This window comes from Stenella coeruleoalba (assembly GCF_951394435.1).
Source record: "Stenella coeruleoalba genome assembly, chromosome: 17".
NCBI classification, from domain to species: domain Eukaryota; kingdom Metazoa; phylum Chordata; class Mammalia; order Artiodactyla; family Delphinidae; genus Stenella; species Stenella coeruleoalba.
This window is the reverse complement of record NC_137163.1, coordinates 777,947-792,725: the sequence shown is the minus strand read 5'-3', so window position 1 is coordinate 792,725 and position 14,779 is coordinate 777,947. Positions and strand designations below refer to the sequence as shown.

Here is a 14,779-nt window from a genome sequence, read left to right as displayed (position 1 = left end):
AGAGCCCCTGCCGCCAGGAGACACCCCACCCTGGGCAGCCTGAGTGCCTCCTTTGAGCCAGCTGGACAGGAGGGGAGAGTAGCACCAGGCTAGAAGAGGGTCGGGGGCCCCAGTGAAAGGGGGACCAGCAGCAGGGGGGGAAGGGGCTGTGTGCTCCACGTGAACACCCTGCAGCCTGGCCCGGCCACGCCCAGCAGTCACCCTAGGCCCTCAGAGCTGAGGCTCCAACCACGGACATCCCGCGCCTCCCCATTCCACCCAATACCCCGCTCTCCCACTTGGTGCTGCACCACTCACACCTGCACCCGCGCTTTCTCCCCTCCCCCAAGCGGACACACCCATTCCCAGCACTGCTAACTCGGGAACTGTTTATAAATAGGGCGGAAGGGGGGGGGGATCCCGAGGTGGGAGGCTCGGGCGGGCAGGCGGCCAACAGGCTGCGCATGGGGGCGGGTTTATGAGGCCGTTGCCATGGCAGTGCAGAGCCGGCTCCCAACACACACAGACACACACACACACACACACACACACACACACACAGAGTTGTGGCAGAAGAAACTGCAGGCACAGCCAACTGTTCCCACAGCCCGGCCCGCCAGCTCTGCGGCGCCGCTCTCCCTCCGCCGGCGGGAAGGGGACCATCCCCGCGGGACACCGGCCGGGGAGGGCGGGGCGCCGGCTCGGGGAGGACGCCCAGCAGGCGCTGGAGTGGGCAACGGCCACGCCCCCTCAGACTAGTGGCGCCTGCGGACCCTGCCGGGCACCACGGCTGTGGCTTAGAGAACCAACACCAGCTGTGGTTTCAGGCCAGCACTCAGGCCAGTGGCCTGGCCCGGCCCTGTGCCCACGGAAGACCCACCCCTGGCCTGACCCTCAGCCCTCCCCCGGACCTTCTGCGCTCCCCCTGCCCCACCCCGATCTCCCGTGCACTCCCCTGCCCACCCCACAGCCCCACTCTGACCTCCTCTCCCTCCTAACCACCCCATACGTCCACCGCACATTTCCCTGGTTTGATTCCCCGACCTAACCTCTCAACCCCCAAGCCTCCTACCAAACCGACCCCACAGCATGCCCCCTCCCAAAATGATTCCAGGCCACACCCAAGGCCCCCAGACCTAAGGTCTCTCCTCCTTCCACACAGACTTGCACGGGTCTTTGGCCAAGCCCCTCAGCCCCGTGACAACCCACGCCATCCCCGCAGGAGAGGGCAGCAGTTTGCAACGCTGAAGAAAGTGGGGGGTGGGTGGGCGGGGCACGAAGGGGAATCCTCCTCCCTCCCACCAGCCCCGCCCTCGGGGGTTGAGGGGAGGAGCAGGCAGGAGCCTGGAACTAGACGTTCCCGGTCTGGCCCGCGGTGCCGGCCTCGGCACGCCTCCCTCTACCCCATCCCCCCACCCCCGCGCCCCCCAGGTCCCAGGGCTGGGAGAACACCCCTTTCTGCCTTGCCCCCACCCTGCGGGAACCGCAGCCGCAGTTGCTGATTCAGCACAGGAAGGACCGGGGCGGACAACCAGGGCGGCCTCCTCCACCCCACTCCAGGTCCCTCCGGATCTCCAGGGCAACCAGTCGGGGTCCTTGGGCAGCCCCCAGCCCCCCCCCATTCCGGAACAAAGAACCGCAGTGTGGACTTGCCCGGGGCCAGCCCGCCTGGCGCCTCCCCCGCCAGTGATCGATCCCCAAGGCCCTGCCCTGTCCCCTTCGACGCTGGGGGGCAGGCCGACAAGCGGGGCGGGATTCGGCAGAGTTCGGGAGGAGAGAAAGTGCGGATCCGAGAGGTGGCGGAGGCCGGCTCCCACCTCCGCCCCGCCCCCGCCGCTGCAGTAGCCCGCCCCGCCCCCCGACACTCGCTGCAGGGTTGCAGGGCTGCAGGGCTGCGGGGCTGCGGCTGGAGTCACCCCCGCCAGCTCCAGGCAGACCTCGCGCCAGGTGGAGTCCCGGCAGAACACGGACATGGGGTCTCCTGCGGCTCCGGCTCCCCACCCACAAAGCTGCCCCCAAGGCGGCAGACCCCGACCGCTGCCCTGTGGGGGCTGCACCCAGCCAGAGGTCACTGCCTGGTCCACACTCCCCACCCCCCGGCTCGGTCCCCATCCCCGGCCCGCACCTTTGAGGGAGCTGATCTCATGCTGGATGGCTCTCGAGGGGTCCATGTCTCCGCCGGGGCTGAGGGCGGTGCGCGGGCCGCCACGCAGAGTCCAGCCCCGCACTGCACTGCCCAGGCCAGAGCCGCAGCCTGGGGGAGGAGCCGGGAGGCGTGGGGCGGGGCTTGCCAGCCGGGGCGGAGCCTCAACTAATCAATGCGCAGTGCAAGGCCGGCCGAGCTTGCTCCCGTCTACACCGCCCCCACCCTTCCAGACCCCTGCTCCCGGTCACCTGACCCCGGTAACTCCAGCCGGACTGCCACGCCATCAGGCTGGATCCAGGCGTGCTTGGATGGCCCACGCCACCCCCCGGTCCCTGGGCCTCCGCCGCGGGCCACCCTCAGAGTGCCGTCCTAGCCGCTCCTGCACGTGGCTCTCCTGGCCTCGAAGTCATGGCCACTCACTCCCTGCAGGAGATACCCACCGGTCTGGACCTCCTGGCGACCTCCCCAGCCAGCATCCTGGGTGAGGAGAGAAGGTAGATCCCACCGGGGCAGAGGCTGGAGGCTCCTTCATCACCACCATTCACTTCCCCCCACTTCCATGCCCTCTGCCTTCTCCCCTCAGCTGGGGGCTCTCCTCCACCCACATGCGCCTCTGGGTCACTTCACTCGGTCCTGTGACACTCTGACTCCCAAGGTGACACATTCAGCCTCTGCCTCTCCAACTCAGCAAAGACCCACGAAGCTTGTCTTGGGAAGTTCCTGTCTTCCCGGCTCTGCGGATGTACCACCATCTACCACCCAGCAGCTCAGGCCAACACCCTAGGGTCCTCACCCCCACGGGTCAGCCCCACAGGTCCTGGTGGCTCCACCTTCCAGTCTGTCCACCTGCCACCAACTGTCCGGCTCAGCAGTCTCCTTGCACCACCACCCCTACTGCTGACTGGATCAGCCTCCTGGCCACTGACTGTCACTGCCTGCCCCCTGGGGAGAATGACAGCGCTGGCACTGCTGGGGTGGGGTCAGCTCTGCCCTCCTCACGGTGCCGCAGGAAGCCGCGCAAGCCTCACCCACACCTCGGGCACGCGCACCCAAGCGCGGCTTCAACGTAAGCCCCAGGATTGGGCCCTCCCGCCCCACCCTGGTCCTCTGTGCTGGGCTGTGGGGGACAGACACAGCCTCCGTCTCCTGCCAGGCCCACATCCAGATTCTTCCTCCATCCTCACCCCAAGGCCCCTCCCGGCCCCTTGAGGCCCACACCTTGCCCAGCCAGGCCGCTGCCTTTAGGCGACCACTCTTCCTACAGGCAGGCCCACCATGTGTTGGGTCAGGACGTGGTGGGGGGGAGCGCGGTGCCCGCAGGTACCGGCTGATGAGCAAAGAAGCGGGTGCAGCCCTATACTGGCTGAAGGCCTGATGTTCTAGGATTCCTCACAACCCCATCCCTGCCCCTCTCAGGACTCAGCCAGTCCGGGGCACAGGCAGGTCTCAGGAAAAAAAAGCGGCAGACCTGGGGTAAACAGGAATATGAGAAATTAATAGAGGACTTTGTGATTCCTTACATCTAAATTCCTATTACTTTTTTATTAGCCACGTCCAGATGAACCTAAATCCAAACTGTAACTGAAGAGTACTTTCTAACTAGATCTCAAATGAAACAGATAGATACTTAAACAGAACTAAAAACTATAGGAAAACTCACCCACACACAAAATTAGTGCTGGTTCTAGTTTTAAAACTGCATATAATTGAGAGTTCCCTGGCGGTCCAGTGGTTAGGACTCAGCGCTTTCACTGCTGTGGGCCAGGGTTCAATCCCTGGTTGGGGAACCAAGATCCCACAAGCCACACGGCACGGCCAAAAAAACAAACAAAACTGCGTATAATTGAATTTTATAAGATTATAATTTTAAGCTACTGAAAAGATGAGGGCAGAAAGCAAGTAATGGGGTAACACAAGGATCAGGCGCAATTAGGTGGCTTTTCCTAACTTTTCAGAACCATGGGGACAGAGAAGGAATGTCCCAGGCCCTTAACTGCCCCCTCAAGTCACGCTGCCCACCCGAGAGTGGCCACTGCAGTCACCGGCAGCCACTTGCAAACGAGGGCTCACAGAGAAGGGGTGGCCAGTGAAGAGGCCTTTGGCCTGCCCCTGCCCAGTCTGCCCCAAACGGCAGCCACATGGTGTGGCCTGGGAAGTGGGCTGTGGCCACGGCCCCTGGATAGAGTCCACGGGACACACTGAGCCCATTCCTTGGTTTCTTCCCAGAGAAAGGGGCAGCTAAAGTGGGGCCGTGGAAAGACAGGCTGCAGCTAGCCAGCAAAGGAGGCGGACGCACATACGAAGGCCCCAGGTCAAGAGAAGAGGAGTCTGGCCAACCCCAGAGAACGCGTGCGTGGAGGGCACCTGGACACAGAACTGTAGGCGGGGTTCCCCTGGGCCAGGGAGGCCCCTCAGACTGCGGTGGGCAAGGGCCTGGGGGTAAGAGATGGGGGCAGTGTGGCTCTGGTGGGTGAGATGCAACGGCCCTGGCCCTTCCGACAGTCCTCAGCTTTCACGGTCTCGCTGCCCAGGAGATCTAGTCCCAGGGTCCTCAAGAAAGCAGGCTGTCTGACCCGGCACGGCTTCCCCACGCCCAGCCGGGGTCCTGTCAGGTCGCCTGCACCAGGGACTCGCCTCATGCGCAAGGCTGAACGCTCTTGAAGCTTTACTGCAAATTCCAGGAGGCAGCTGACACCCCTGTGGTTCCTGCGACCCAAGCTGAGCCCCTACGCCACAGCCAGGCCCCCTCCTTCCCAGCCCCTCTGTCTGCGACAAAGCACCCCCTCCTCACAAGCCTCCTGAGACCCTGGCAGGTGTGGCCCCAGGTCACAGCCCCCACCATTCAGACCACACCCCTGCTCCCAAGGCCCGGTCCGCCTTCCCGTCCGTGTTCCTCACCAAGGCTCCCCAGCTTCACTCCTGTGCCCAGCCCTGGGCAGCCTGCCCTACCGGGGCTCACTAGTGACTGGTGGGCAGGTGATCCTGTGCAGGGGTGATATGTGACAGCTGTCGGCCCTGCCGGTAGACACCATCCACACAGGGTCCCCCATAATCACCCAGTGAGACCCCGCTACAGACTGTGCCTGTTCCCTGCAGTGGGAACAAGGGCCATCTCACCTGCACCACCAGGCCTCACCCCACAGCCGTCACCTGGCATTGACCCTGACCTGGGGAAGCTACCAGGCTGGGCAGGAGGAGAACGCTCCTCCACGTGGGCAGCCACTGGCTGACGAAGGCGGGAGCTCAGCTAGACCAGCCACCCTGTGCGGCTCCACCCGCAGGGCCAGGTCCACAGCACTGCGGTGGGTGCTGCCAGGGCCCCAAGGGTCCTGGTGATGGCCCAGGAGGCATAGAGGGTTCCCGTTTGGGCCCCATCCAGCTCTCTCTCCCTGTAGCCCAGTTCAAAAATTGCACCGTTACCAGGTGTCCGCCAGAGACCTCGGGCAGGGACCCTGGGTCCCACCCCCATGTTCCGTCCATCAGGAGGTCCCATCATTCTGCCCCCCCAAATATCTCGCAAACCTGTCCTCTTCCCACTGTCTCCACCGCCACCCTCCTCCCCTTGGAGACAGCCCTGGCCTCCTCGCTGCCTTCCACCACCAGGCACTCAGCGGCCACAGCCCCACTGCCACACCTGCTCTATCTCAGGGCTACAGAGAGCCTCCCGGTCCTGTCCTGTCCTGTGTCGTCCTGCTGCACAGACCCCTCTGCGGTTTCCTCCAGCAGGGACAGTGGGGACAGTGCTCTCACACAGGGATGACTGTCTCAGCACCCCTGCACCCCAGGCCTGGTCAGAGGCGTCCACGCAGGGAAACCAAGCAGTGGATGCTTGCAGTTCAAGGATGAGGTACTTCCCAGGAACGCTATTAATAGAGGTTTACTTCGTTAATAGATTGAAGGAGAAAACCTGTATATTGATCTCAAAACTGCTGATAACTCATTTGATAAAAACTCACCAATATTTCTGATTTCTACAAAGTGACCCAGTAAACTGGGAAAGGAGGTCCAGGCACCCTCAGTATCTGAAGGGGATTGATTCCAGGACCCCAGCCAACACCAAAAGCCTCGGATGCTCAAGTCTCTTATAAAAACTGGAGTAGGGCTTCCCTGGTGGTGGGTGGTTGAGAGTCCGCCTGCCAATGCAGGGGACACGGGTTCATGCCCCGGTCCAGGAAGATCCCACATGCCGCAGCCCAGCAACGGGAGGGGCCACAACAGTGAGAGGCCCGCGTACCGCAAAAAACAAAACACAAAAAAACTGGAGTAGTATTTGTATATAACCTAATACAGTGCAAATGCTATGTAAATAGTTGTAAACACAATGCAGGGACTTCCCTGGTGGTGCAGTGAATCTACCTGTCAATGCAGGGGACATGGGTTCAAGCCCTGGTCCGGGGAGATCCCACATGCCATGGAGCAACTAAGCCCATGCGCCACAACTACTGAGCCTGCATGCCACAACTACTGAAGCCTGCGCACCTAGAGCCCGTGCTCCGCAACGAGAAGCCACCGCAATGAGAAACCTGTGCACCACAACGAAGAATAGCGCCCGCTCACCGCAACTAGAGAAAGCCCGCGCAGCAACAAAGACACAACGTGGCCAAAAATAAATTTTTTTTTAAAAAAATACAATGTAAATAGCTGTCTTTGAGCACCCACAGCAAATTCAAGTTTTGCCTTTTGGAACTTTCCAGAATCCCCCCCCCCCACAGTACTTCTTTTTTAAAAAAAAAAAACATTTATTTATTTATTTACTTGGCTGCACCAGGTCTTAGTTGCAGCATGCGGGATCTAGTTCCCTGACCAGGGATTGAACCCTGGCCCCCTACATTGGGTGCACAGAATCTTAACCGCTGGACCAGCAGGGAAGTCCCACCCCAATAGTACTTTTTTTTTTTTGCAGTACGTGGGCCTCTCACTGCTGTGGCCTCTCCCATTGAGGAGCACAGGCTCCGGACGCGCAGGCTCAGCGGCCATGGCTCACGGGCCCAGCCGCTCCGCGGCATGTGGGATCCTCCCGGACTGGGGCACGAACCTGTGTACCCTGCATCGGCAGGTGGACTCTCAACCACTGCACCACCAGGGGAGCCCCCCAATAGTACTTTTGATCTATTACTTAAATCCCCAGTTGCAGACCGTGGATGGGGACGGCTGGCTGCATACCGTTAACATGAGAACAGACATCCCTCCAAATCTGAGTGGCCACCGCCACCGCCCCAGGGGCCTCGCCCATAGGAAGTACTGGAAGCAGGAGCAGCAGGGCTGTAGGCTCAGCATGGTGGCCGGGACACCCCCAAAGCCACTCCCACAGGCGGCCAGGGCAAGCCTCCGGGCTCAGCTGCAGGCGAGGCTGATCCAGGGTGTGTGAGGGGAAAGAACCTAGGCTCCGGATGCGGAGAAGCCTCTAACCTGATCTGCCAAGCGTTCAGAGTCTGCACCTCCTCAGCACCTGAACCAGTGCCTCTGACCACCTACCAGCACCGACAAAGGCGCTCACTCGAGTGGCCGCCTTTCAGCACCCTTCTAAAGGCCCAAGACATTTCTTATAGGCCAATAACGAGCTGGCAAAAGAGGGTGGGAAAAACCTTCATTCGCAGTGCAGGACAGAAACTACTCTGGAACAAGATAAATAAAAATCAGCGAGAACTTAACTTCAGAAAGCCCACAAGCACAAAGCAAGAACCAGACCCATGGGGAGACTCACATTCCCAATGCAGAGGTCCGACCTCGCAGGACCACTGTGCCCCGAGCTAGAACTGCGCTTCTGACCCACCCCCGCACCCCACCGCCGGCCCTGCCAGCCCTGAGCCGACTCTTTCTTTTTTAATTAATTAATTAATTAATTTTTGGCTGCGTTGGGTCTTTGTTGCTGTGCGCGGGCTTTCTCTAGTTGCGGCGAGTGGGGGCTACTCTTTGTTGTGGTGCGCGGGCTTCTCATTGCGGTGGCTTCTCTTGTTGCGGAGCACGGGCTCTAGGCGCATGGGTTCAGTAGTTGTGGCGCGCGGGCTTCAGTAGTTGTGGCGCACGGGCTTAGTTGCTCCGTGGCACGTGGGATCTTCGCGGACCAGCGCTCGAACCCGTGTTCCCTGCGTTGGCAGGCGGATTCTTAACCACTGCGCCACCAGGGAAGCCCCGCTGCACCGACTCTTAATAATTGCCTCCTTCAGACACTCACATGATTTTATATCAGATCGGCGAGCTTCTGTTGTCTGTTTGAGACCCTGTCACTGGGTGCTGGGCAGGTGTAGGGAGTGAGCCCTTTCGGGTGCTGCTGTAGTACCTAGCGAACACCTTAGGAACTTTTTAAAAACATTGTGTTTGAATAGGAACTATTCCCCGGACGCAAACATGGGCCATACAGGGAAAAGTCTCCCCCCAAGATTGTCCCCTCTCCACCCCGCACACAGTGTGGAAATCACTGTCAGGATTGGCTTCCTCTTTATCCCTCTGAAATTTCTTTATGTGGAAAGTCACATAAATACAAACATGATTCTTGGTTTTCCCCCCTTTTAACACAAAAAGTGACACCTCGGGGCTTCCCTGGTGGCACAGTGGTTAAGAATCCGCCTGCCAATGCAGGGGACATGGGTTTGAGCCTTGATCCGGGAAGATCTCACATGCTGCGGAGCAACTATGCCCGTGTGTCAGAACTACTGAAGCCTGCATGCCTAGAGCCCGTGCTCCACAACAAGAGAAGCCACTGCAATGAGAAGCTCTTGCACAGCAACAAAGAGTAGCCCCAACCAGAGAAAGCCCGATCACAGCAACGAAGACCCAACGCAGCCAAAAATAAATAAATGAATAAATAAATTAATTAATTTTTAAAAAAGTGACACCTCGCCTGCACCATCCGACCCCACACCTGGGAGGTCTCCCGCTGCACCCCTGCCTCCGCCCTACCTCAGGGCGCTGGCTGCCATCGTTGGCTCTCACACACACACTGCGTTCTTAGGTCTGATAGACATTTTCATTGGCCTGGTTTCCACCAGTTCACTAATGCAATCCAGAAATTCTGGGTTTCTGGATTTTTACCAATCTGATAGGTGAAAACACGGCACCCTGGTGTAGCTAGAGCTTAAATTTTGCATACTACTTGACCCAGAAATTCTATTTCTAACAATAGCCATAGACACACAATGATCCAGCCACAAAGCTCTTCTATGTAGCAGTTTACAATACCAAAAAACCGCACAAAACTAAACAAAACTAAACCTAATGTTCCATGGGAAGAGATTAAATAGGATATGATTACCATATAAAAGAATATTATATTATAAATTAATGTCATAGAAAGATGTACTTGTAACATTAAGTAAAAAGAAGTTACACGTACCTAAAATACTTCATAATATTAAATTATAAAGTTATAAATAAATTAAATTATACTATAAAATACTGTGCACATTATTTTTTGTTGTTGTTTTTGTTTTTGCGGTACACGGGCCTCTCACTGTTGTGGCCTCTCCCGCTGCGGAGCACAGGCTCCGGACGCGCAGGCTCAGCGGCCATCGCTCACGGGCCCAGCGGCTCCGCGGCATGCGGGCTCCTCCCAGACCGGGGCACATACCCGCGTCCCCTGCATCGGCAGACGGACTCCCAACCATTGCGCCACCAGGGAAGCCCTGTGCACATTTTTTTTAAACAAGCATAGGGACTTCCCTGGTGGTAGAGTGGTTAAGACTCCATGCTCCCAGTGCAGGGGGCTAGGGTTCAATCCCTGGTCAGGGAACTAGATCCCATATGCATGCCGCAACTAAGAGTTCACATGCCACAACTAAGGAGCCTGAGTGCCACAACTAAGGAGCTGACAAGCCACAACTATGGAGCCGGCAAGCCACAACTAAGGAGTCCTCCTGCTGCAACTAAGGAGCCGTCGAGCTACAACCAAAGAGCTGGCAAGCTGCAACTAAGGAGCCAGTGAGCCACAACTAAGGAGCCCACATGCCACAACTAAGGAGCCCGCCTGCCGCAACTAAGACCCAGTGCATCCTAAATAAATATTTTTTTAATTAAAAAAAATCAAACAACAAGCATAAAACAAAAAGATGTGGAGGTTTTACAAAACACCAATCAACCATTGCAGCAGGGCAGCTTGAAGGGAAAGCACTGAACGGTGGCCCCTGGAAGATATGTTCACATCTAAATCCCTGGGACCCGTGACTGTGGCCTTATTGGGAAATAGGGTCTTTGCAGATGTGATTAAGTTAAGGATGTCACGATGAGATCACCCTGGATTATCTGGGTGGGACCTAAATCTAATGACAAGTGTCCTCATAACAGACAGAAGAGAGATACACAGAGGAGAAGCCATGTGAAGATGGGGCAGAGACTGGAATGGTGCAGCCACAAACCGAGGAACACCAACAGCCACCAGAAGCTGGAAGGGGCAGGAAGGGTCTTCTCTAGAGCTGTCACAGAAACTACAGCCATGCCAACACCTTGATTTTGGCCTCTGGCCTCCAGAAGTATGAGAGAATAAACTTCTGTTGTTGTAGACCACCTGTTTGTGGTCATTTGTTACAGCAGACACAGGAAACTAATGAAGACATTTTTACCAGGAGTGACAAACATTTAAAAGCATGGCACTGGTTGTGGAATTGGGTAATGGACAGAGGCTGGAGAATTTTGAGGAGCGTGATAGAAAAAGCCTAGACTGCCTTGAACAGGCTGTTGGAAGAAATATGGATGTTAAAGATGCTGCTGGTGATGACTTAGAAGGAAATGAGGCACATACTGCCAGAAGCTGGAGGAAAGGTGATCGCGATTAAACAGTGCAGAAAATGTGGCTGAACTGTGTTCCGCTGTTGGGTGGAAAGCAGAACTTATAAGTGATGAACTTGGATCTTTAGCTGAGGAGATTTCAAAGCAAAGTGTGGAAGGTGTGACCTGGTTTTAACCTGTTCCTTACGGTAAAGTGCAGGAGGAAAGACGTAAACTGTGGAAGGAACTGTTAAGCAAAAAAAGAACCAGCACTGGTGATTGGGAAACTCAAGGCCTGTTCAGACTGCAGAAGATGCTAATGTGGGGAGACTCACTGTTAGGAGAGAGAGACAAGGATGCAACTGGACAATCTTCCTCTGAAGAGATTTGATCTCTGACTCACAGATGCATTCAAACCTCGCAGCACAAGCTGGGGATAGAGAGGGTCATCCAGGAAAGCTCTGTGGAGAAGCCTCTAACCTGATGGCACAGATCTCTGTGTCATACATGGGAGACCCACAAGGTGTGTAAGAATGTTGTATCAGCAGAAACACTGCCAGCTTGGATGCAAGAGGATAGAGACAGAATGAAAGGAAGGAAAGCTGTTGGAATTCTGGGATACTACAGGCAGGAAATGGGGTGACAGAGCTACTCAGCTTCAAACATATGCTGCCCGGCAAGAAAAAGGAAAAATGACTTCAAGGGCACAGCTTTGGGCCCAGAGGGTGGAGCCATGGGCACAGAGGCAGAGGCCGGCAGAGCTGAACGTGTACAGAGCAAAGCATCAAGCCACAGAGGAGTATTCTCAGGCCTTCAAACCTATTGAACTTGCCCTGCTGGATTTCAAACTTGCTTGGGACTCCTTTATTCTTTTCTCTTTGTTACCCCTTTATTCTTTTCTCTTTCTCCCTTTGAGAAAGGGGATGTCTACTCTATGCCTGTCCCACCAATGTATTTTGGAAGTATACAACATGTGTTCTAGTTTCACAGGTCCACAAATGGAGAGCAAGTGGGCACCTGCCTCCCATCACCTGAGAAGGGGTTCCTGACTCCCCCTCCACCCAGCCACCATCACCTGGGGCCACCACCAGATGACCCAGCCCAAGGCCCCTCTTAGGTCCCAGACCTCACCACCCACAGCCCCTGCAGGCAGCCACAGCACCAGCTCTCCCAGCCCTGCATCTCCCTGTCCAGTGTGAGCCTGCTTCTGGCCACTGCCCTTGGCCCCACGCCGGGCGGGGGCGCCTGGCCTCCCACCTGCATCAGCCCTCTCCAGCCTCATTGCATCTGTTCCCAAGGTGCCCAGATCCTGCTGCCAACCCCTGCCCTGCTGCCGGCTCCCCTCAGGTCTCACTGGGGAAACGGAGGCCAGGAGGCAACATCGCCCACACCTTCCCATCCCCACGCCTTCCCTCCCCCACGCCTTCCCCTCCCCCACGCCTTCCCTCCCCCACGCCTTCCCATCCCCCACGCCTTCCCATCCCCACACCTGTAGAAGCCTCTACCCCTTCTGAACCACAGGGCCCTGGGTGGCAAGGGGCTGTCACACCCACCCCCAGCATGTGCGGTTGGGCAAATGAGAAGGGTCACACAGCACTCGGGCCACCCAGGCCCCTGCCAGCCAGTGTTCTGCCCAGGCTGCATTCTGCTGACAGCTCGGCCTCCGGGTCACTGCCCCGTCCTGGATGGCGGTCTCCCTCTCACATACTGCCGGACCCCTCACCGTCTCCACCTCCCTTCTCACTTCCTACACACCCCTTGGCACCCCCAATCTGACCACGCCCCCAAACAGGTCTCCCTAAGGTTCCGATATCCCTTATGACCACGCCAGGCGCTCTAAGGGCAGCCGGCTCCTGGCTCATCGCTCCTTCCCTTTCACTGGGCTGTCCAGACCACCCCCTGGGGAAGGCTCCCCCTCTGCCTCAGGCTTTCCCCCCCCCGCACCGCGAGGGCCCCAAGCACAGTGCCCAGCCTGGTCCCCCAGCAACTCGAGTCTTCACATGGTGCCCGGCTCAACGATCATCTCAGTTTATTTGCCCCCAAGCTAAGCTCCTGTTCTTCCACCGCCCCTGCTGCAGAGGCACCACTCCACCCCCCACCCCCCCACCCCACCCCCGCTGCTCCCCACCCCCACCTCCATTCCCACTCTATGGCAGCCCAGTCTGGGGTCTGGGTTTCTGCAGGGGTCCAGCTCGGGGTCCACTTTCCCTCCCATTCACCTGCTCATTTTCAAACCACATTAAGGAGGTGCAACAGGACACAGACCTTGCCCTCGGGAAGCTGAGTTAGGCGGGAGAAAAGATATTTAAAATCCTCTTTGTTGGGCTTCCCTGGTGGCACAGTGGTTAAGAATCTGCCTGCCAATGCAGGGAACACGGGTTCGAGCCCTGGTCCCGGAAGATCCCACATGCTGCGCAGCAACTAAGCCCGTGCACCACAACTACTGAGCCTGCGCTCTAGAGCCCATGAGCCACAACTACTGAGCCCATGCGCCGCAACTACTGAAGCCTGCGCACCTAGAGCCCGCGCTCCGCAACAAGAGAAGCCACCGCAATGAGAAGCCCGCGCACCGCAACGAAGAGTAGCCCCCATTCGCCGCAACTAGAGAAAGCCCGCGTGCAGCAATGAAGACCCAATGCAGCTATAAATAACTAAATAAATTTATTTTTAAAAATGTAACAAACTGAAAGAAAAATTAGAAACACTGATAACACACAAGGAAGTTAACAGTCATAATAAATAAAGAACTCTTATAATTCAAAACAAAACACCTTACAGAGAAATGAACAATGCTTTTCAATACAAAGAGTGAATAACTATGAAATGATGATCACTTAGTCAAAGAATGCAACTTAAAACAAATTAGAATTTTCTCATCCATCAATTGGCAAGGGATTGGAACTAGTCTGCCTTGTATCTGCTGGCTCATCTACGCCAGAGGACAATTTAGAAATACAATCATTTTTAACGATAAGCCCACATGTTCATGTAAAGGGACCAGATAAGCAAGCAGAGATACTTCCATGCAATGGAACACATAGTACCCATTAAAAAGCATGAGGGTGCCAAGACCATTCAATGGGGAAAGAATAATCTTTTCAACAAATGGTTCAGGAACAACTGGGTATCCTCGTGCAAAAGAGTAAAGTTGGGGTAATTATGTGGCGGTCCAGTGGTTAGGACTAAGCACTCTCACTGCTGGGGGTCCCAGGTTCGATCCCTGGTTGGGGAACTAAGACCCAGCAAGCCTCAAGGCACAGTTTAAAAAAAAAAAAAAAAGAATAAAGTTGGACCCCTACCTCACACCATACTCAAAAATTAATTCAAAATAGATCAAAGACCTAAATGTAACAGCTAAAACTATAAAACTCTTGGAAGAAAATATTGCCATAAATCTTCATGACTTTGAAACAGGCAACAGCGCTTAGATATGACACTAAAAGCACAAGCAACCAAGAAAGAAATAGGTAAATCGAACTCACCATCAAAATCCTTTGTGTTCCAAAGGACACCATCAAAAAAATAAAAAGCCAACCCACAGAATCAGAAAATATTTTTGCAAACCATATCTATCTGATAAGGGACTTATATCTAGAATACATGAAGAACACTTACAACTCAATAATAAAAAGCTAAAAACCCAATTTAAAAATGGACAAAGCCTCTGGATAGACATTTCTGGAAAGAAGATATAGAAATAACCAATATGCAAAAGAAAAGGTGCTCAACAACATTAGTCATCAGGAAATGCAAATCAAAATCAAGAGAAACCACTTCACACCCACTAGGACTAAATGCCTGTAATCAAAAAGGCAGATAATAAGTGCTGGCGAGGATGTGAAGAGATTGGAAGCTTCATACACTGCTCATGAGATCGCAGAATGGTGTAGTTGCTGTGGAAAGCAATCTGACAGTTCTTCAAACAGTTAAATATAGAATTATCACATGTTCCAG

The 14,779-nt window shown here is 55.7% G+C and overlaps 1 protein-coding gene across 5 annotated transcripts in view; it reads right to left on the bottom strand.

Moving 5' to 3' along the window:
• The window catches only part of LOC307175930 (plectin), a 57,569-nt gene that overhangs the window by 35,307 nt on the left and 7,483 nt on the right, over positions 1 to 14,779 (bottom strand). The window contains exon 1 of one of the 5 annotated variants that reach the window (XM_079901654.1): positions 2,105 to 2,622. The exons of the other annotated variants lie outside the window; for them this stretch is intronic. Within the exon in view, the coding sequence (XP_079757780.1) occupies positions 2,105 to 2,150 (46 nt within the window). The 5' untranslated portion in view covers positions 2,151 to 2,622. Of the gene's footprint in view, positions 1 to 2,104; positions 2,623 to 14,779 lie in introns of those variants that run through there. 5 annotated transcript variants of the gene reach the window in all.